General features: G+C 42.5%; 1 protein-coding gene across 4 annotated transcripts in view; it reads right to left on the minus strand.

Annotated features, from left to right (window-relative positions):
* Positions 1 to 22,029, minus strand: part of map3k4 (mitogen-activated protein kinase kinase kinase 4) — a 217,038-nt gene that overhangs the window by 11,473 nt on the left and 183,536 nt on the right. For 3 of the 4 annotated variants that reach the window (XM_072265759.1, XM_072265760.1, XM_072265758.1), the window contains 6 exons: positions 16,270 to 16,370; positions 12,762 to 12,842; positions 8,438 to 8,629; positions 6,864 to 6,934; positions 2,306 to 2,422; positions 304 to 463 (listed from right to left, as the gene is read on the minus strand). In XM_072265759.1, coding sequence (XP_072121860.1) covers positions 304 to 463; positions 2,306 to 2,422; positions 6,864 to 6,934; positions 8,438 to 8,629; positions 12,762 to 12,842; positions 16,270 to 16,370 — 722 coding nt within the window. Of the gene's footprint in view, positions 1 to 303; positions 464 to 2,305; positions 2,423 to 6,863; positions 6,935 to 8,437; positions 8,630 to 12,761; positions 12,843 to 16,269; positions 16,371 to 22,029 lie in introns of those variants that run through there. The other variant, XM_072265761.1, reaches the window with a different exon arrangement.

Raw genomic sequence — 22,029 nt, forward strand, 5'->3', positions numbered from 1 at the left:
ACTCTGAGGGTGGTGAGTGTAGAATGAGCTGCCAGCAGAAGTGGAGGACCCTGGTTTGAGAGATGTCTGGATAGGTACATGGATGGGAGGGGTATGAATAGCTACAGTCCAGGTACAGGTCAATGAGACTAGGCAGAATAATAGTTTAGCATGGCCTTGATGGGCCAAGGGGCCTGTTTCTATGCCACCCTATTGTCTAATTATCTCTACATTTGGAAGTGTGTTTAAACAATAAACAAAGAGTTTGTGGAAAAGCAGCAGCAGAGATGAACTTGCAATATTGGAAAGAGAAGTGTGCGTTACCCTTGATATCCCGGTGCACGATTCCATGTTCATGTAGCACATTGATAGCTGTGGTGATCTGCTTGGTATACAATCGAATTACATGCTCCTGTAGACCAAGCCTAGCTACCTCTTCCAAGGTGCCTTCATCGCAGTACTCCATGAAGATGTACATTTCTTCCTGAGCCAAAGATAAACACAAAGTTTAACATGCAAAGCAGCTACATAGCCCAAAGAGAATCAACAAAATAAGCATGATATTTAATCACAAGAATCGCATCAAACAAAAGATTCACCTACATGTCTTGGGACGAAGAACACTTTCTCCCTCTAAATTTATATATTCCCATATATATGAAGGACAAAAATGGAAAACAGTTTTTGAGTTATGTTGCACGACTGAAACTGGGAATAACGCTTTGACAAAGCTCGCTGAGGCTCACAAACATGGCACTAATCCTTAGTTGTAAAGAATAATTGCAGGAGTTTAGAAGAATCAAAGTGGGGGGAGGGGGAAATCTCACTGAAACTGATTGAATATTGAAAGGCCTAGATAGAAGGGATACAGAGTGGTTGTTTCCTATAGTGGGGGAGTCTAGGACCAGAGGGCATACCTTCAGAATAGCAGGACATCCCTTTAGAACAGAGATGAGGAGGAACTTCTTTTGCCAGAAGATGGCGAATCTGTGGAATTCATTGCCACAGATGGCTGTGGAGGCTAAGTTATGGGGTATATTTAAAGTGGAGGTTGATAGGTTTTTGATTAGTCAGGCCATCAAAGGTTATGGGGAGAAGGCAGTAGAAGTGGGGTTGTGAGGGATAATAAATCGGCCATGATGGAACGGCAGAGCAGACTCAATGGGCCGAGTGACCGAATTCTGCTCCTGTCTTATAGTCTTACTGCCTAAAGGGGACTGCCCTATACAGGGCACTAGGGACACAACTCCTTGCTTGCCCAAGAGTGTGAGAGAACAAAACTGTCATGAAGGGTGTAAACTGCAAGATATTTACATGGGACCGGATTCTGTTTAATTGTGTTCAGGTGGGAACCACATAGATCCAAAATGCCAGTTGGTATTAAAGGACAGAGCAGCAACGTGTATGAGTTCAGAACAAAAAAAAAATCTTATTAAAGTGGTGGGAGAGTGGTGAGAGGAAGGCACACATTAGGTACACATTGCACAATGTGATTCTGGCACTATCACAAGAAACAAAGCTGTTATTATTATTATGTCCAACTTGCCAACAACTCTGCTTTCTACGTCTAGGTGTGGGTCACTTTAACCTGGACACAACTCATCTGGCTCACACCCACAATGCAGAGGACATGACACGTAGGTGAGGCAGAATCAGAATAAAGTTAATATTCCAGTCCTTTCACTAGAATTGCCTGAACACATAGTTTTTAGGTAAATGGGACAAAAGTCCTTTTAAGACAGTTTGCATTGTGGAAGGGCTTTCAGTCTTTTACTGGTTGGCATTTAAATGGGATAGATTTCTAATTGCAGAGAAAATTAGAATACCCTTAGACAATTCAGTGGAGAATCACAGATTTCTGTTGATCTCTGCTCCCGAATGAGCTCTCATTTGTACTCTAGAATCTCATCTTGTTTACAGCTCCAGAAATAACATTCATGAAAGGACCCTCAGCCAGGACATATATCCCTCCCTCAGATTTCCTCTGTCAAAAGTCTCAGCTGACATAAAGTTTTGGCACACTGTACTTTTGCCCAGAGGTCAACCTACATTAAAGGATCTAGGGAAAAGATCAAGGGCTCGATCATTTCTCTCGCTGAACTTCAATGCCATTAGCTAGTCTGGGACATTAACTTAAACACCATATGACAAAATTTTCCATGCACAGATGTTCCTCTTTCGAAACACTGACCCAGGCCAACCTTCTACCTTGCACTTCTGGTTCAATACAGGTCAACGGGACAGGAAATCAAGACAAAGTACTCTTTTCTGTAAAACGGACAGGGTATTTGAATCAGTACATCTGATGGGTACTTGAATTACTTACTCTGTGAAGTTCTACACCAAAATATCTAACCAGGTTTGGGTGTTTGATACCTTCAAAAATTTTCAATTCATCTGCAGTCTCCTTGATTGTTTTGTGATCATTTGGCTGGAATCTGATCTATAGATAAAGGACATCAAACCATAAAGTCAGTACACAAGAAAAGGAGTTGCATATATAGTTGCAAGAAAAGGTTTGTCAACCCTTTGCAATTACCTGGTTTCCTGCATTAATTAATTACTCATACAATGTGGCCTAATCTTCATCTAAGTCACAATTAATAGACAAACACAATTTGCCTAAGCTAATAACACACTAACAATTGTACTTCTCATCAATACTGAGTACACCAATTAAACAATCATAGTCTAGGTTCAAAAAAAGTTTGTGAACTGCTGGGGCAATGCCTTCAATGAAAGCTATTTGGAGTCAGGTGTTCCATCAACCAGTTGAGATTGGAGGTGTGGATTGTAGAAGTGGCCGGCCTTATAAAAAAGACACAATAAGCTAGGTTACTGACAGAGCCTGTGCTTCTCAAGAAAAATATGTTTATATCAACCATGTCTCAATCAAAACAACTTTCAGAGGACCTTAGAAGAATTGTCTTGCATAGATCACACCAAGAGTACAATGTGCAATGCTGAAGGAGATGAAAAAGAACCTAAGAAATCTCTAGAACTTGCTAAAGTCTCTGTACTCTGTACACTACAAGAATGGTGTTCATGGAAGGACACCACGGAGGAAACTACTGTTCTCCAAAAAAAAAACATTGCTGCACGTCTGAGATTTGCAAAAGACCACCTGGATTTTCCACAATGCTTCTGGAGCAATGTTCTGTGGACAGATGAGACAAAAGTTGACCTTTTTGGCAGAAATGTACACTGCTATGTTTGGAGGAAAAAGGGTACTGCGCACCAACACCAAAACTTCATCCCAACTATGAAGCATGGTGGAAGGAACATCAAGGTTTGGGGTTGCTTTTCTGCCTCACAGCCTGGACAGCTTGCAACCGTTGAGGTAACACTGAATTCAAAATTGTACCAAGACATTTTACAGAAGGACATCAGGGTAGAGGTCTGTCACCTGAAACTTAATAGAAGTTAGATGATGCAACAAGACAATGATCTGAAACACAAGAGTAAGTCAACAACAGAATGGTTTAAAAAGAAGGAAATGTGTGTTTTGGAATGGCTAAGTCAGAGTCCAGACCCTAACCCAATAGAGATGCTGTGGCATGACCTGAAGGCGGCTGTTCATGCAAGGTATCCCAGAAATATTGATGAATTGAAACAGTTTTGTATGGAGGAATGGTCTAAAGTTCCTTCTTGCTGTTGTGCAAGTCTGATCAGCAACTACAGGAAATGTTTAGTGAAGATTATTGCTGCTAAAAGAGGTTCTATCTGTTATTAAATACAAGGGTTCACATACTTTTTCCAGCCTGCGTCATGAATGATTAAAGAATGTGTTCAATAAAGACATGGAAATTACAATTGTTTGTGTGTTATTAGTTTAGGCAGATTGTGTTTTAGATGAAGATCAAACCACATTTTATGAGTAATTAATGCAAAAAACTAAGTAATTGCAAAAGGTTCACAAACTTTTCCTTGCAACTACAAGTAGTATCTTTCACAACCACAGGACACATTATAGCATTTTATCAACAATTAAATAATCTGCTTCAAAGCCACTTTCATTTTCCAGTGTGTGGTGAGCAAGATCCAAAAAAAATGAAATAATAACCACACCAGCTGGCTGTGGAAAAAATGTCAGCTAAGATATAAAGGAAACAACTTTCCTTTTGAAATGGTGTCAGGGATCTTCCGATTAGGAACTCAAATTCCTAAAAATCTACCCTTTTGAGTGGAAGTATCATTTCCCACTGAACTATATGATCCAAGACGGAAAACAGCTTATATAATAAACTCTCTGAAAGTGATTAAACAGCTGCAAAGAAGAATAACATCCACAAATTCACAGCCAGACTCACAACAATATGGATTAGGATCAGGAGAAAGTTACATGGCCCCTAAACCTGCCACACCATTTCGTAACATCTGACCAATTTGAATGTAGAGAAAACCCTACATTCCCATTTATCCCTTCACCTATCAAGAATGCATCTACCTCTGTCTTAAGAACATCCAAAAACTATTCGCACCTCCTTTTGTGCAACAGAATTCCAAAAACTCACAACAGTAAGATAAAAATTGCACCTTATGCCTATCTTACGCGAGTAACTCCACATTCTAGATTCTGCCAAGGAGGAACACCCTCGCCACATCTATTCTGACCTCCACAGAAGTTAGCATGTTTTGTACAGGTCTCCATTCAATCCAGTATATTCCAATGGCTGAAAGCCTATCCTGTCTAGTTGTCTGCCATTAGACAATCTGCCCAGTCCAGGCATTAGTCTCATTAAGCACCCATCTTCTATTATTGCATATAATTTGATCAATAAGATGTTCTTCGGTGTACCGTTGCTCCCTAATCATTTGGCACCCTGTAATTAGTTTTTGGATCTCCATTAATAGACCACAAGACATGGGAGCAGAACAGGCCGTTCAGCCCATTGAATCTGCTCCACTATTTGATCATGGCTGATCTATTTTCCCTCTCAATCCCATTCTCCTGCCTTCTCCCTATAACCTATGGCGCCCTTACTAATCAAGAATCTATCAATCTCTGCTTTAAATATACCCAATAACTCAGCCTCCACAGCCATCTGTGGCAATGAATTCCACAGATTCACCAGCCCCTGGCTAAAGAAATTCCTCATCTCTGTTCTAAAGAAACGTCCTTGTATTCTGAGACTCTGCCACTATTGGAAATATTCTCTCTATGTCCACTCTATCTAGGCCTTTCAATATTCAATAGGTTTCAATGAAATAACCCCCCCACCCCACCCCATTCATGCTCTTCACAAGTTAATCCTTTCATTCCTGGGATCATTCTTGTAAACCTCTTCCGGATCCTATGGAAAATGACACAACACAACTTTCAAGAAGCAATGATGTAAAATTTATTCACTTGGACGGAATACTGGAAATTTTGATTTTATTTCATTCCATGATTTTCTAATGCTTTAGGATGGAAAATGAAGAGCTTCCATAATTGAGAGAAGGGCAGGCAAGGATATACACAGCAGAATCTCTTAGCTACACAGACAACCATTATGCGCTAACAAGGTCACTGGTACACAGATCCAATAGGTTCCTGATAAGTAATGAATTCATTACTGCCTGCATGCCTGCAAGCAGAGACGGGACTGAGCACTATATCAAATCCTATTTTAGTTAAGACATAGGGTGTTATTGCTTTGATCATTTGAATGTTTCAGCTTGGATATGCTGGCAAAAAACTGCACTGCCAGGATCAGAGAAAAACTGAAGGAACACAGAACACAGAACTGTACAGCATAGTACAGGCCCTGCAACCCAGCATTAGCACTCAGGCATTTGAAGAAAGTAAAGGCACAAAATGTTAGCTCAGGGTTTCAGACCAGAACTTGAAGTCCAGCATGGAAGAGGGCCAGTGCTGAGAAGTTCCAGGCCATACCTCTGGGAGAGCCAGGCTAAACAGACTGTGCCATATTGAAACAACTATACACTAGAATATAACAACTAACATCAAAATGGTGCCTTTAACACTGCAAATTGGCACACCGTGTTCAACAGGTGAACAACAATTAAAAAAAAATCACCTCAAGGCAAATAAAATGCTAAGACAAGAACAAAGTAAGTGACAGGAGAAGTAAAGATATGAAATTCTGGAAGGTGACATAGGTTAGAGATGATGATCGATGAGACTAGGCAGAATAATAGTTTGGCATGGAATAGATGGGCCAAGGTGTTATATGAGCATTTATAACTGCATGGTAGGACAATTCAGGGACATGCAAGAAGCCTGAATGAATATGATTATGAAAGCTTCAGATGATGAGACTCAGAAAACTAAATGTCACAGCCTCGTGTAGGGCAGGATCAAAAGGTCAATGCACAATCTTGATTTGGTGCTTAGAGATACAAACAGCAGAGTTTAGGGTAACTCAAGTTTAAAGAGAAGCCAATGCGGGAGTCCAGCCAGGGTAGCAAACACAGGTGCAAGAGAACAGATGTGGACTAGAAACTGAGAACAACAGGACCACCCCCAAGGATTGAAAAGATGACATAATTGCAAAAGCATAAGATATTTTATTCACCAGCTGGAAACAGGATTGTTCCTGCAATATTTCCAATTTTCATCTATCAAAATTTATTTTAGAAAATATTAATTTTAATGCAGTTACAGCAATGACTCATCGGTGGATGAGAGAACCCATTTCTTCAAGGGCCAAGTTGGAGGAAATACTAGAAGATTACCTGAGTCTGAATGCTGTTATTTTACTCTGTGAACAACTTGTTGAAACTGTACAGGTAGGCAGGTTTGTAGCACTTGGTGTGTGCTGATGGTCTATGTGTTGCATCCCACCCTACTCCAGGATACAAGGCAGCTCTGTGCGTATTGTACTATATTTACAGCCAAGTATTATGAAATGACTTTCACAAATACAAAAGGCACTTACTTCCTTCATTGCCATTAATTCTCCAGTATCTACATTTATACATGTGTACACTTTCCCATACTGTCCTTCACCTACAGAAACAAAGAACATTGGATGAGCTTCTGGAAGGAACTGAGTAGAGAGATCCTTCAATACAAGAGACTCATTCCACCAAGCAGGGAAAAATAATACTTCAGATATTCTCTGACTCTGTTGACATAAATGAAGTCACCAGTTTTATTCAAACCTAAACCAGAATAATATATTTTGTTTCCATGAACATTAAATTAAAACATTCATCATAGAGTGTGCTCCAACTGTCAACCATCCATTTGCACTGATTTGACACTAACTCAAGCTAGTCAAAATTTATGGAAACTCAAAATTACCTGCCAAAATGTTGAAAATATGCTTTAATAAATGTGAACTATTGGCCAAAATAGTCTTCCAGAGCAAAGGACTCAGAGAGAGAACAACGAATCATGTTAACATTGGTTCAGTGTGTTCCAACACAGATGCTTCAAGTCATGACCAGAAAGCAATCATTTTCTTGTTATATAAGCATAAAGAAACCTTGGATTTATGCCAGCAAAACCAAGAAATGTTTCATATAATACTCAAATTATACTGCAATTACAATCAAGACTCTTGTGTTTCTTGGATTAGACAGCAGTTTGATGCATGCTAAATTCAGAGGGATAATACAGATTAAAGACCATCTTCACCCTGGTTGTCCTGCCTAAATTCTGGCAGGTTTGGAGATGCAGACACACATCTGGAGTCCCATGTCCACCTGGCAAGTGCATTAAACATGCAGTAATGAACCTTTATTAAGCAGCACCATGGAACTTGGATTTTCTCATTGCTAACATACAAAGAACATCAGGGAACAGTGTAAATCTTGTATTTGACAACTACTGTGCTGAAGGTATTAACTGAGTTCCAGGAATTCAACAGAGAAAAACAAAAACAACTGGATGGCCTTGTTAAACAGAAATAAAATGCTGGAAGTGCATACTGAGTGAAAATATCAACAATTTGACAAATTCTGATGATGGATTCCAGATATAGCTCTTGTTCTTCCCAAAGATCGATCTTTAATCTGTCAGAACAAGTCGTCTAATTTCCTTATATGCATTCCAGGGGCTTTTGAGCCACAGTAAGGAGTTTATATTTTATTACAATTGCAGATGCAATAAGGTTTACATTAAACATGTAATTACTACATTTGAGCCATGAATGTGTGTGAGAAGTTACTGCTTGTCAGTTGGTGTTGCTACAATACCCTTAGGCTGCATTTACACAGGAGACCATTCAGTGGCTCTTGTTTAAAATGGGAGTGCACAGTAAAATCTAAAGCCCAAGCAATGTACAACTCCCTTCTGCTATGAAACATCTTGGACTGTCTGCGTTTCAAAAACTCTGAGTTTTTGTTTAGAGCAAAACCACGAAGACCTAGAAGCATCTTAGAGTTTGCATTATAACCACAGCATGCATCAAAAGCCCCAAGATAAACAATCTCTGTAATACAAGTTCTGCATGTGAAAGCTATGCAGATGTAAGCATATATTTTATGTCTTTAGCTCCAGTATTACCTATTTTATTTCCTCTTTGCCATTTAAATGTCACTTTTCTTAAACCAACTTGCATGACATTGTCATAAGATTTAGGAATGTCACAGATCTGACCGATGATATTTTTTTGCTTCATCTGGCAGTCCTGCTGCTCTTCAAAGGACTTAATTGACTTGCGTACAATGTCAATTCGACTCTGCTTGGCAGTAATGTCTAGGGAATTCAAACAAACAAACAAACCTTCAGTGAGAATGTAGAACAAATGACATGCAGTTACGAGCAAGATCTTCCCAGTCTCTGAAGTGTGTAATGTACACTCAGTTGTCACTTTAATAGTAACACTCACTTACTAAAGCAAATATCTAATCAGCCAATCATGTAGCAGCAATTCAATGCATAAAATCATGCAAACATGGTCAAGATGTCCAGTTACTGTTCAAAGCAAACACCAGAATGGGGGAGAAATGTGATCCAAGTGATTTTGACCATGGAATGATTGCTGGTGCCAGACAGGATGGTTTGAGTATCTGAGAAACAGCTGATCTACTGCAATTTTTGCACACAGCAGTCTCTAGAGTTTATAAAGAATGACGTGATAAACAAAAAAAAAATTGAGCAGCTGTTCTGTGGGAGAAAACGCCTTGTTAATGAGATGTCAGAAGAAGAGGATGGCCAAACTAGTTCAAGCTGACAATAACTCAGTAACCACACATTACAAATGGTGTGCAGAAGAGCATCTCTGAACGTATGACACGTCGAACATTGAAGTGGACGGGCTAAAGCATCTTAAGGCCACAAACATACACTCAGTGGCCACCTTATTAGGTACAAGAGGCACAGTACCTAATCCACGGCCAGTGAGTGGATTAGACAGAAATAGATTAAGCACGATCTCTGAAGTGAAATTTCTAATCTACTGTTTCCGTTTTGAAGGTTCAATAGAGGAATTTTATAGGAAGCATGTTTCCTCTCAGCTTGGAACTGCTTTTGGGTATACTCTATGGAAAGGAGAAGAGAAAATGAACACTGCAAAACTAGAGGAATCAAGGCTCATTGAAAATACTGCAACACGCCACTGATAATCTGTTATCCAATCACACCTGAACCTTGGTGATTCAGCATATTGACCACTGGTGCCCTATTCCTGCACTCTGTTAGGCTCTGGTGAGTCTAAAAGGCCTGTTCAAACAAGACCCTATTAAGTTTTGTTTCCAGCACTCCTCTTAAACTTGGACTTCGGGATTGTGGACTTCAGGAAGGGTAAGATGAGGGAACACGTACCAATCCTCAAAGGGATCAGAAGTGCAGAGAGCGAACAATTTCAAGTTCCTGGGTGTCAAAATCTCTGAGGATCTAACCTGATCCAAGTATAACAAATCGATGCAGCAAGGAGTAGCTCACAGAAACAACTGCATTCTCCAGCCACCGAATGTCTTTCACTCAATACAGTTCACAACTATATCACTAAGTATCCCTCAGGTGCTGCATCACCCTTCCACGACAGAGCATTTCAGTTCAGCAGACATCCCACCTCTCCCGGATGTTCCGGGAGTCTCCCGCAAATTAATAGTGGCTCCCTGATGCCTGCAAATTATATACAATGTCCCAGAAATTGATTTTTTTGAGAACGAGCGTGAGAGAATGCGCGAGAGAGCGCGAGTGCAAGAGCAAGAAAGCAAGTGCAAGACAGTGAGCGCGAGTGAGAGCGACCACAAGAGAGCGCGCGAGAGTGAGCGCGAGTGAGAGCGACCACAAGAGAGCGCGCGAGAGCAAGAAAGCATGCACGAGTGAGAGAGCGAGAGAGCGAGCGCGAGAGCAAGAGAGTGAGAGAGCGAGCGCAAGAGCAAGAAAGCAAGCGCAAGAGAGAGTGAGAGTGAGAGTGAGAAAACAAGCGCGAGAGTGAGAGAGCGAGAGCGCAAGAGCAAGAAAGCAAGCACAAGAGAGTGAGAGCGAGAAAACAAGCACGAGAGTGAGCGCGAGAGCCAGAGATTGAGAGAGCAAGCACGAGAGAGCGAGAGTGAGAGCGAGGAAACAAGCACGAGAGAGCGAGAGTGAGAGCGAGCGCAAGAGCAAGAAAGCAAGCGTGAGAGCACGAGTGAGAGTGACCACGAGAGAGAGTGCGAGAGAAAGCAAGCGCGAGTGACAGCAAGAAAGCAAGTGCGAGTGAGAGCGACCACGAGCGAGACAGCGCGCGCACGATAGAGAGCAAGAGCGAGAGAGTTCCAAAAAAAATCAGAGTGGCAGAGTGTTCCAAAAAAAAACGTACGTCACCCCAGACTACACTAAAGTGTACCCCTGCCTAATAGGGGTCAAAAATAATGACAGTGTTGCTCGCTGCACTGTTTGCAACAGTGACTTTTCTATTGCCCATGGTGGGTTAAAATGTCAAAGACATGTTGAGGTAAGTTTAACAGCTGTCATTCGTTCATTAGCATAGCTAACGTTATTTAAACTAGCTGGCTAGCTGCTAAGGAGCTACTTTATTGCAGACATCCCACCTCTCCCAGAAGTCTCCCGCGAATTGATGATGTTAACTCCCTGAAGTGAGTTTTTGCAGGGTGGGATGTCTGGTTCAGTGAGATGTAATATTTTTCTGTGAAGCTTACAAGCATGCTTACAATTCCATTTATGCAAACTATGAGTGTAAATTCTACCAGCAGTGCACCTCATCAACCTAATATTTTGTAATAGCAACTCATAAAATGCCCACACTTTGAAATTTAATCGGGACTCTTTTATGCACTGAGACAATTAAATAGCATATTATTATTATTATTCAAGTAATCCACATTGGTGACAAAGGATGGACAGAAAGGAGGTTCCAATGTATGGGGCCTCACCAAACTATGGGGCAACATGAGTCGATGTGTATCAGTGGCAGAACTGAAACGTGTAAAGCACAACAGGGAACTAAACTTGAAGAGAGATCACTTATTGCTGCAGAGAAAGGTATTTTCCTCTGTACCAATATTTTGACTTAAATCAACAAGCAGTCACAGAGCAAAATAAAACAAACTCACAACTACCTCTCCCACTGAGTGGGGTGTTTCATCCTGTGTTTTATGATTAATTACTGTATCAAGGAGTCCCAGAACACAGGGCCCAGATTTATGCACTAAATGTGAAAGGGCAGCACTCTGTAACAGTCACTCAGCTTTCTGCAATGAGATAAACTGAAAGTGGCCATTGTATTAGGTACGCCTACTCATTAAAGCAAACATCTCATCAGCCTATCATCTGCCAGCAACTCAGTGCATAAAAGCATGCAGACGTGGGCAAGACTCAAGAGTCTTGTTATTCAGACCAAGCATCAGAATGTGGGGAATAATGTGGTCGAAGTGACTTTGAGTGTGGAATGATTGTTGGTGCCAGATGGGTTGATTTGGGAATCTCAGAATCTACTGATCTCCTGGGATATTCACGCACAACAGTCTCTGGAGTTTATGAAGAACGGTGTGAAAAATAAATCCAGTGAGTGATAGTTCTGTGGGTGAAAACGCCTCAGAGGCTAGAAGAAAATGTCTGAACTGGTTCAGCTGACAGAAAGGGAACCAGGCATTACAACAGGGGAGCGCAGAAGAGCATCGCTGAACACACAGCATGTCGAACCTTGAAGTGGACGGGCAGCAACAGAAGAAAACCACAAACATACACTTAGTGACCACTAATACAGAGGTCACTGAGTGTAAATTATGGATCTCAGGGAAACAGAGAGACATGATAAAATAAGCTTCATGATATTTTAAAAGGATATTTCTTAAGAACATACAAGACCACAAGACATAGGAGCAGTATTAGGCCATTTGGTCCATTGCATTGCCACTATCATTCCGTTTATGCTCCCAATGGATTATCGGCACCCAATTGCCCACCATTGAGAACATCTACCGTAAACGCTGCCTGGGCAGGGTGAAAAGCATCATCAAGGATGCATCTCACCCTAACCATGGACTTCTTACTCTCCTCCCATCCGGTAGGCGCTACAGGAGCCTCCACTCCCGCACCAGCAGGCACAGGAAGAGCTTCTTCCCTGAGGCTGTGACTCTGCTGAACCTCACATCATAGTGCTAAGCATATTATACTGTCTCAGTACTTTTATATTTGTGTGCTGTAGCACGTACTTTTTATTCGCAGTTATTTTGTAAATAACACTGTTCTTTGCATTTCTGGTCAGATGCTAACTGCATTTCATTGGCTTTGTATCTGTACTCGGCACAATGACAATAAAGTTGAATCTAATCTTTCATGAAAGTACAGAAACAAAACTATGAAGTTTTTAAATGGTGTACAATAAAAATGTCTGAAAACTTCATGAAGAATAATGATAACAGAATCGCACTAATACCTTTTGACTGACTTAAAAGAGATCGAAGTTCCCAGCTTCTTCGCACACTCACACCTGGATCTCCTTTAGGGTATGTTGGCTCTGTGGAAAAGAATGATTTTAAAACAGTCAGTTCTATAAATACAAAGTGAATGAAAATGAAGCATTGGCAATTTCAACCAGAATTATGTTCTATTACAGCATGGTGAAGTAGCTCAGCTTTTAAGAGGTGACACCACGCTTGGAGACATACAAAAACAATTTGTGTGATATGGTACTCTTGCACCATACAGGTAACACACCCCTCCCCCCTCACTGGTCAACAAATTCATGAATCATTGCCAAATAATCTGTGATACAGAATGAAAATGAACTCTTACACAGAGTGTGTGTGTGAGTCAATCTGTTATTAAAAATTCAGCTCACATTTCTTGACACATGTGCAGATGTACACAATACAGCTCTGGACCTGTAATCACCGGAATTTAGAAGAATGAGGCGGGGGGATCTCACTGTAACCTATCGAATATAGATAGAGTGGACATGGAGAGGATACTTCCTATAGTGGGGGAGTCTAGGACCAGAGGGCACTGCCTCAGAATACAAGGATATCCCTTTAGAACAGAGATAAGAAAGAATTTCTTTCACCTGAAGGTGATTAATGTTTGGAATTCCTTGCCACCAACAGCACAGAAGTCCAAGCCATGCAGTTTATTTAAAGAGGAGGTTGATAGGGTCTTGATTAGTAATAGTGTCAAAGTTACAGGGAGATGGCAGGAGAATCCAGTCGAAGGGAAAATAAATCAGCTGCTATGAAGTGGTGGAGCAGACAAAATAGGTTGAATTGTCTAATTCTGTCCCCGTCTTACAATGATGGAAAATCACAATATAGACCATTCCCTTGGGAATGATGAAACTCCACCCAACCCTCCTCTCGTGGAGGTTGCCCTTAGTTTGGGACACTAGAAAGTTGAGAGAATGAGAGACATTCTTGGGAATGTCATCAGCAGCAGCATTATTTTTGGATGAGACTGCAAAGATGTCGCTGGCAGAGGAAAAATGGGAGGAAATGCCCAATCATGATAATGTGGGAAAGGTAGTCACAGCAGGCAATTCTCCAGTTGGAAGAAACTGGAGAGAGGGGAATGCATTTAGAACCAGGGTGGGCAGTGCAGCTCGATAATGGAAGAGACTGATGCAAGTAATATTGCCACAGGCTGCAAGGATGAAGACTGGTGTATTTATCACAGACACATTGGACTGTATGTGTCCTGCAGCAAAACAGAATCCCTTGGTGAGGTTTAAACATGAAGTTGCTGGAAAGATGGCCACACCTTCAGACAGAATGGTACAGTCATGGATTGGACAGCAATACAAGGTTACGGGTGGGTAGCAATTTGAAAAATAGAGGCCAAGTGTGGACCATACGCAAGAGAAGGCTAATGGCTGATTTGCAGGTGAGATAGAGTAGGAAAATGGTATCTGTGAGGAGAGATCCACCATCTGGAGGCAAAAACAAAGTGCTGGAAACATTCAGTGGATAAAGCAGCGACTGTGAAGGGAGGAACAAGCCAAATGTTTAAGGCCACACACATACAATGCTGGAGGAACTCAGCAGGCCAGGCAGCAACTGTGGAAAACAGCACAGTTGACATTTTGGACCAAGACCCTTCATCAGGACTGGAGAAAAAAGATGAGGAGTCAGAGTAAGAAGGTAGAGAGAGGGGAGGAAGAAACACAAGGCGATTGGTGAAACTGGGAGGGGGGCAGGGGTGAAGTAAAGAGCTAGAGAAGGGGGAATCTAATAGGAGAGGACAGAGGACCATGGAAGAAAGAAAAGGGGTTAGGAACATCAGAGGGCGGGCAAGGAGATAAGGTGAGAGAGGGGAAATGGGAATAGGAAACGGTGAAGCAGAAGTGGGGAGGGGTTGTGGGAGAAGGTGCATTACTGGAAGTTTGAGGAATTGATGTCATGCCATCAGGTTGGAGGCTAACTAGATAGAATACAAGGTGTTGCTCCTCCAACCTGAGTGTGGCCTCATCGTGACAGTAGAGGCGGCCATGGAGTGACATGTCAGAATAGGAACAGGAAGTGGAATTAAAATGGGTGGCCACTGGGAGATCCTGCTTTGTCTGGCGTACGGAGCATAGATGCTCGGCGAAGCAGTCTCCCAATCTATATCAGGTCTCACCAATATACAGGAGGCGACACCAAGAGCACTGGATACAATAAATGACTCCAGTCACCTCACCTGGAAGGACCGAGTCTCTGCATGGTAGTAGGGAGGTGATGTAGGGGCAGGTGTAGCACCTGTTCCGCTTGCAAGGATAAAGGCCAGGAGGAAGACCAGTGGGGAAGGATGAGTGGACAAGGCAGTTGCCTATGGAGTGATCCCTGATCCCTGTGGAAAGCAGAAAATTGGGGGGTGGGGGTGAGAGAGGGAAAGACGTGCTTGGTGGTGGGATCCCATTAGAGATGGCAGAAGTTACAGAGAATTATGTGCTGAATGCGGAGGCTGGTGGGGTGGTAACTGAGGACAAGAGAAACACTATCCCTGGAGGGGTGGCTCCTGGTATGACATACTGTATATCTGCCTGACCCTATATAGACCGGGAGACCGCTTTGTCGAGCACCTACACGCCGTCTGCCAGAAAAAGTGGGATCTCCCAGTGGCCTGTTTTAATTCCACTTCCCATTGCTTATTTCAACATGTCAGTCCATGGCTTTCTCTACTGCTGCAATGAGGTCACACTCAGGTCGGAGAAGCAACACTTTATATTCTGTCTGAGTAGCCTCCTACCTGATGGCATGAACATCGATTTCTCAAAACTTCTGGTAACCCCCCCACCCCCACCCCCGGTTCTCCTTCAACATCCCCCATTCCCATCTCTCACCTTACCTGCCCATCACCTCCCTCTGGTGCTCCTCCCCCTTTTCTTTCTTCCATGGCCTTCTGTCCTCTCCTATCAGATTCTCCCTTCTCCAGCCCTGTATCTCTTTCACCAGTCAACCTCCCAGCTCTTTACTTCAGCCCACCCCACCGTCTGGTTTCACCCATCACCTTGTATTTCTTCCTCCCTCTCCCCCCCACCTTCTCACTCTGACCCCTTATCTATCTTTTCTCCAGTCCTGATGAAGGGTCCCGGCCTGAAACGTCAACTGTACTCTTTTCCATGAATGCTGCTTGGATTTCCAGCATCTGCAGATTTTCTCTGGTTTGTAATGTTTCAGGCTGAGCACTTTGCCTGACATTCTGAGTATCTCCAGATTTCCTCTTTTAACTTAGACCAAGTATTCATGCTTTTTGTTTTCTAGCTAAATTGAGGGTTAGGAAGAGATGCTAGGTAGTTTGACAATTGGTAAATTCAAGGTTTTAAAATAAAAAAAAAATACAGTCTCATAGTTTAGCTGAAGAGAGCAGGGTGCAGGGCATTTTGTTCAGTTTTGGAGAAGCCTGAGAGAGGTTCTACAAGACTAAGGTGAGGTTTATTATGGCCATGATGTAAGTGATCACTGCAACAGCCACACCTTCACGATCTTCTGTGGGACTGGAATGTCGGCTCAGTGACTTGAACTGAAGCTCAGCTGCTATGGACGCTAAACGGTCATTTTCAAGGACACTCGGGCACCTATTTTTGAAGAAACAAAATCTTGTAAGCAATCTTCCAACGTATTTCATAGCATCTCCCCAATAATACATTTGAAACCTTCAGTGGTAACATTGTTTGACTTATTCATACACATTAAGACCATAAGAAATAGGAGCAAATTAGGCCATTCAACTCATCTAGTCTGCTCTGCCATTCCATCATGGCTGATTTATTACCCCTCGCAAAACCTATTTTCCTGCCTTTCCCCGTAATCTTTGACACCCCAACTAATCAAGAACCGATCAACCTCTGCTTTAAATATACCCAAACACCTAGTCTCCACAGTCATCTGTGGTAATGAATTCCACAGATTCATCACCCTCTGGCTCAATACTTAACACTAATGGAAACATCCATTCGATCTAGGCCTTTCAATATCTCATAGGTTACAATGAGATCCCCACTCATTCTGCTAAACTCCAGCAAGTACAGGCCCAGAGCCCTCAAACATTAACCCTTTAATAAATTAACCCTTTCATCCTGGAATTATTCTCGTGAACCTCCTCTGGACCCTCTCTAATTCCAGTACCTTGTGCATTTGAAGGAGGTTATCATTAGGTGGGCATTATTTTAGACAGTCTGTGGCTAACAATAATAGAACAGCTCACTAAAAGGTATTACCTATTGGCTGAGTTGCAAACCAAGCACAAGGACATCTTTAGAAGACACTCAACTTACCGAGTGCTTGCAAGCCACTCCAGAGCACAGCAGCACAAATTTTTCATACTCTGAACAGCTGGCACAATATCTGATGAAGATCACTGACTTATTGGTGCTGCATTCTTGACTCAATCAATCATTTTGCAACACTGGTAACTTTTTCTAAAATGTAGCCTCAGATATTATCTGCATTCTGACCACACAATTAAAAACAATCACCAAACTGCCCCAGGCCCAGAATCAGGTTTATTATCACCGGCAGTTGTCATGAAATTTGTTATTTTGTGACAGCAGTACAGTGAAATACATTTTAAAAAATTACTGTGTTACAATAAGAAATATATTAAAAATAAATCAATTATGCAAAATACTGATATATTGATGATGGGTTCATAGATCATTCAGAAATCTAATGGCAGAGGGGAAGAAGCTGTTGTAAAATGTTGACTGTGCGTTTTCAGGCTCCCGTACCTCCTCCCTGATGGTAGAATGGTGAGAACATTGAATGATAATGCAGCCTTCCTGAGGCACCACCTTGTGAAGATTTCCTCGATGGGCAGGCTGTGCCTATGATGGAGCTGGTCGAGTCTATAACTCTCTGCAGGGGTAGTTTTCAACCCTGTGCACTGGAGCCTGCACAGCAGGCAGTCAGAATGCTCTCCATGGCACGTCTGTAGAATGTTGCTAGTCTTTGGTGACGTACCAAATCTCTTTAAGGTCCTAATGAAATACATCCCCGGCATGCCTTCTTCATGAATGCATTGGTATGCTGGACCCAGTACAGATACTCCAAGATGTTGACACCCAGGAACTTGAAGTTGCTCATCCCTTCCACTGCTGACCCCTTGATGAGGACTAGTGCGTGATTTCCCATTCTCAGTAACTAATGGGTTTCTTTTTTACTGACGTCTATAAATTGATTTTACCCATTGAAAATACACGAAACTACTTCAACAGTATTGTAACGAGTGGCATCAAAAACACACAAGACTGATGTGAAAGAACAATTACTAAAGGTGGAGAGGGGGAGGAAGCTAGATCTGCCAGTTGTAGGAGTGGACAGATTGGACTTTCAAATTTAATAATATTATGGCTGTTGTTCTTAGGTAGGGGTGCCTGCAAGTTGAGTGTCTGTAACCCAATAATACAATGCACTAATGGAACACCACACTAACTTGCAATTAATTTCAGCCTATTAAAAAAGACAAGCTTTACTAATACTTTCATTTTCAGTCTACTCATAAAATGATTTAAAAAAAATAGATGACCCAATAAGCAATGCCATCAATGATTGGCACAAAACAGCCAATGCTGGAATTTCACCATACATTGGTGACTTTCTATGTGTAGCTCCCAAGAAACTCATCAAATATTCCTATTCAAAACTACAACTGAAATCTGCCGCAGCAGACAGTACAGAAAGCAACAGTTTTTGTAAATGGCCTGAACAATCTTCAAAATTGTCAGATTTTAGACTGCAGAGCACCTAGGGAGCAAGTACAGCAGCTGGGAGTTCAGAGAACATCTCCATTGTCTCAGGAAATGTGGCAGCCGGCCAGAGCTGCAGGTAAAACTGAAACTCAGGACTCTAAGGCTCCCACTCTACCAATGTACTGCCTAATGTACAGTCTCTGAAAATAAAACTGAAGACCTCAAAGCAAGGTTGCAATACCCGAGAGGCATCAAATACTGCTATGTACTCTGCTTCCTGGAGACATGGCTCACCCCAGCATACCGGACACAGCGCAACTGCCTGAGGGATTCACCTTCCACCACATGGACCAGATAGCAGTATAAAGGTAGAGTCAGCAGCATTTGGTTTATGATTAATTCATCGTGGTGCACAGACATGGCGGTTTTGTCTCAGTGCTGTTTCCCTGACCCAGAATATTTGGTGGTCAAGTGTCATTCATTCTATCTTCCAAGAACATTCTCCGCCATCATCCTGGCGGCAGTGTACATTCCACACCTGGCCAACGTCAGGCTGGCACTGGAGGTGCTGAGCACAATGATCAGCAATCACGAGACAGCACACCCACATGCTTTACTAAACATTGTGGATGATCTCAACCAGGCCACTTTGGAAAAGTCTCTGACAATCTACCAACAACACATCACCTGTGAAACCAGAGGAGTCAACACAGTTGATCACTGTAACAGCTAAATCAAGAATGCTCAGCATGCCAACCCATGCCCACTGTTTGCCAAGTCTGATCCAGTCAAAAACTGAGGACTGCAGCATCAGTGGTGTGAAGGAGTGTTCAAGGGAGGTAGAAGACTGTTTCTAGAACTGCTGGACTGGACCATTTTCAAGGATTCATCTTCAATGAATAAATACACCACAGTTGACACCAACTTTATCAGGACCAGTGTGGATGATTCTGTGCCATTGAGAACATACCAAACACACCCAAATCAGAAGCCATGGTTGAACCAGATTTGCAGTCTGCTGAGGACAAGATCTTTGGCTTTCAAGACTGGTAATTCAGAACCTTACAAGAGGTCCAGGAATGACTTATGGAAGGCCATTGTGAGAACAAAAAGGTAATTTCGTGCGAAGTTAAAGACATAATCAGATGCACGACAGCTGTACAAAGTTTGATGGCCATTACTTCCCATGAGGCAAAACCTTACAGCATACTAAATGCCTTTCACTCATGCTTTGAGAGGTTGAATAAAACTATACCCGTGACCCTGTGATCTCTGTCTCACCGACGTCAGAACATCCTTCAAAGGGGTGAGCCCTCACAAGACATCAGGCCCCAGTGGTGTGCCCAGTAAGGTACTGAAATCTGGGCTGACCAACTGGCTGGAGTATTCCAGGCAGTCTTCAATCTTTCATACTGCAGTCAGAGGTTCCGACCTGCTTCAAAAGGGCATCAATCATACCAGTGCCCAGGAAGAGCAGGGAGAGCTGTCTCATTAACTATCATGCAGTACTACTCAAATCTACTGTAATGAAATTCTCTGCAAAGTTGCTCATTGGGAGAATTAACTCATTCCTGAGGAAGGACCTGGATCAGGTACATTTGCCTACCACTATAACAGGTCTACGGCAGATGCAATCTCACTGGCTCTCCACTCAGCCTTGGACACAACAGCAATACTCACATCAGGCTGCAGTTTATCAATTACAACTTGGCATTCAGCACCATCACCCCATGAGAAATACTCAACAAGCCTCAAAACGGGGGCTTCTGTATCTCCCTGTGCAAATGGATTTTGGATATCCTAATCCGGAGACCACAGTCAGTGCGAATTGGAAATAACTTCTCATTGACATTCATCACCGGCACAGCTCAAAGATATGTGCTTAGCCCACTGTTCTACTCACTCTACAATCGTAACTGTGTGGATGGGCTCAACTCTAACGCCATCTGTAAGTTTGCCAATGACACCACTATTGCAGCCAGAATCTCAAGTAGTGAAGAGAAGGTATACAGGAGTGAAATAGATCAGCTGGTGGAGTGTCAGCAAGACCAATGAAGTGATGGTTGACTTCAGGAAGGGGAAGTCAGGAGAATACTCACCAGCCTCAGTAAGGGGTCAGGAGTGGTGCAGTTTCAATTTCCTAAGTTACAACATCTCAGGATCTATTCTAGGCCCAACATATTGATGCAATCACAAGGAAGGAATGCCAGAAGCTATGAGTTTGAGGAGATTTGTTACGTCACCAAAGATTCTAGAGAAGTGTCGTACAAAGCACGGGCTGTAACTCACTTGATATAACTCCAATGTACAGGATTGCAAGAAGCTGCAGATTGTAAACTCAGCTATCTCCATGACAGGCACAAGCTTCCCCATGTGGGACAAGCCCTCTTCTTCTCACTAACACTGGAGAGAGGGTACAGAAGCCTAAAGACACACATTTAACTTTTTAGGAATAGCATTGTCATGCACCTGGCCTGACTCACCAAGAAAATAAGGACGCATGTCAAAATGCTGCTTCTGGATTTCAGCTTGGCATTCAACACCATCGTCCTACAGACCATGGTGAACAAACTCTTTTTCCTTGGCCAAAATACACCACTGTACAGATGGGTGTTGCACTTCCTAACCAACAAGACCTCAGGTAGTCATGATGCACAGCCACTCTCCTTCCTCCCCATCATTCTCAACACAGGATCCCCCCCAGGGATGTGTGTTGATCCCAGTGCTGTACACTCTGCTCATACATGACTGCACGGCCAAACACCCGAGTAATCAACACTGTCAAGCTTGCCGATGACATGACAGTGGTGGGGTTCATCACCAACAACAATCAGACGGCCTAGGAGAGGAAGTGGAAGAGCTTGAGGCCTGGTGCCAGGCAAATAACCTCTTACTTAATGGCAACAAGACTAAAGCAATGGTTATTGACCTCAGGAGTACTCACACCACTCAAACTTCTGAGAGTGCACATCTCGCACATCCTTTCCTGGTCCCAGAACACATTTCACAAAGTCAAGAAAGCTCACCAATGCCTCTGTTTTCTGAGGAGGCTGAAGAGAGCGGAGACTATGCACATCCATACTCACGCCATTCCACAGATGTGCAGTAGAGAGCACCCTAACAGGCTATATCACTGCTTTGTACAGAAACTGCACTGCAGTGGACAGGAGGGCTTTACAACAGTTACTCAAAACTGCCCAATGCATCACTGGCATCACCCTACCTGCCAATGACATATATAGAGAAAGGTTCTGGAAAAGGACCAGTAATCATGAAGGATCCCACCTACCCCGCTTCTAGACTGTTTGTCTCACTCCCAATAGGGAGAGGGCTACGTTACATCCACACCAGGACTACCAGACTCAAAAACAGTGACTTTCCCCAAGCAATAAGGCTGATCAATACCTCTACAGTCCCCACAGTCACTACTTCATCACTTCCTGGCAGCCAGTTTATGTACCATGCCTAGCATTACTTTATGGACATACAATCAATCAATATATATATATATATATATATATATATATATATATATATATACAAGCCA

The sequence above is a fragment of the Mobula birostris genome, chromosome 8 (assembly GCF_030028105.1).
Source record: "Mobula birostris isolate sMobBir1 chromosome 8, sMobBir1.hap1, whole genome shotgun sequence".
Lineage (NCBI taxonomy): Eukaryota > Metazoa > Chordata > Chondrichthyes > Myliobatiformes > Myliobatidae > Mobula > Mobula birostris.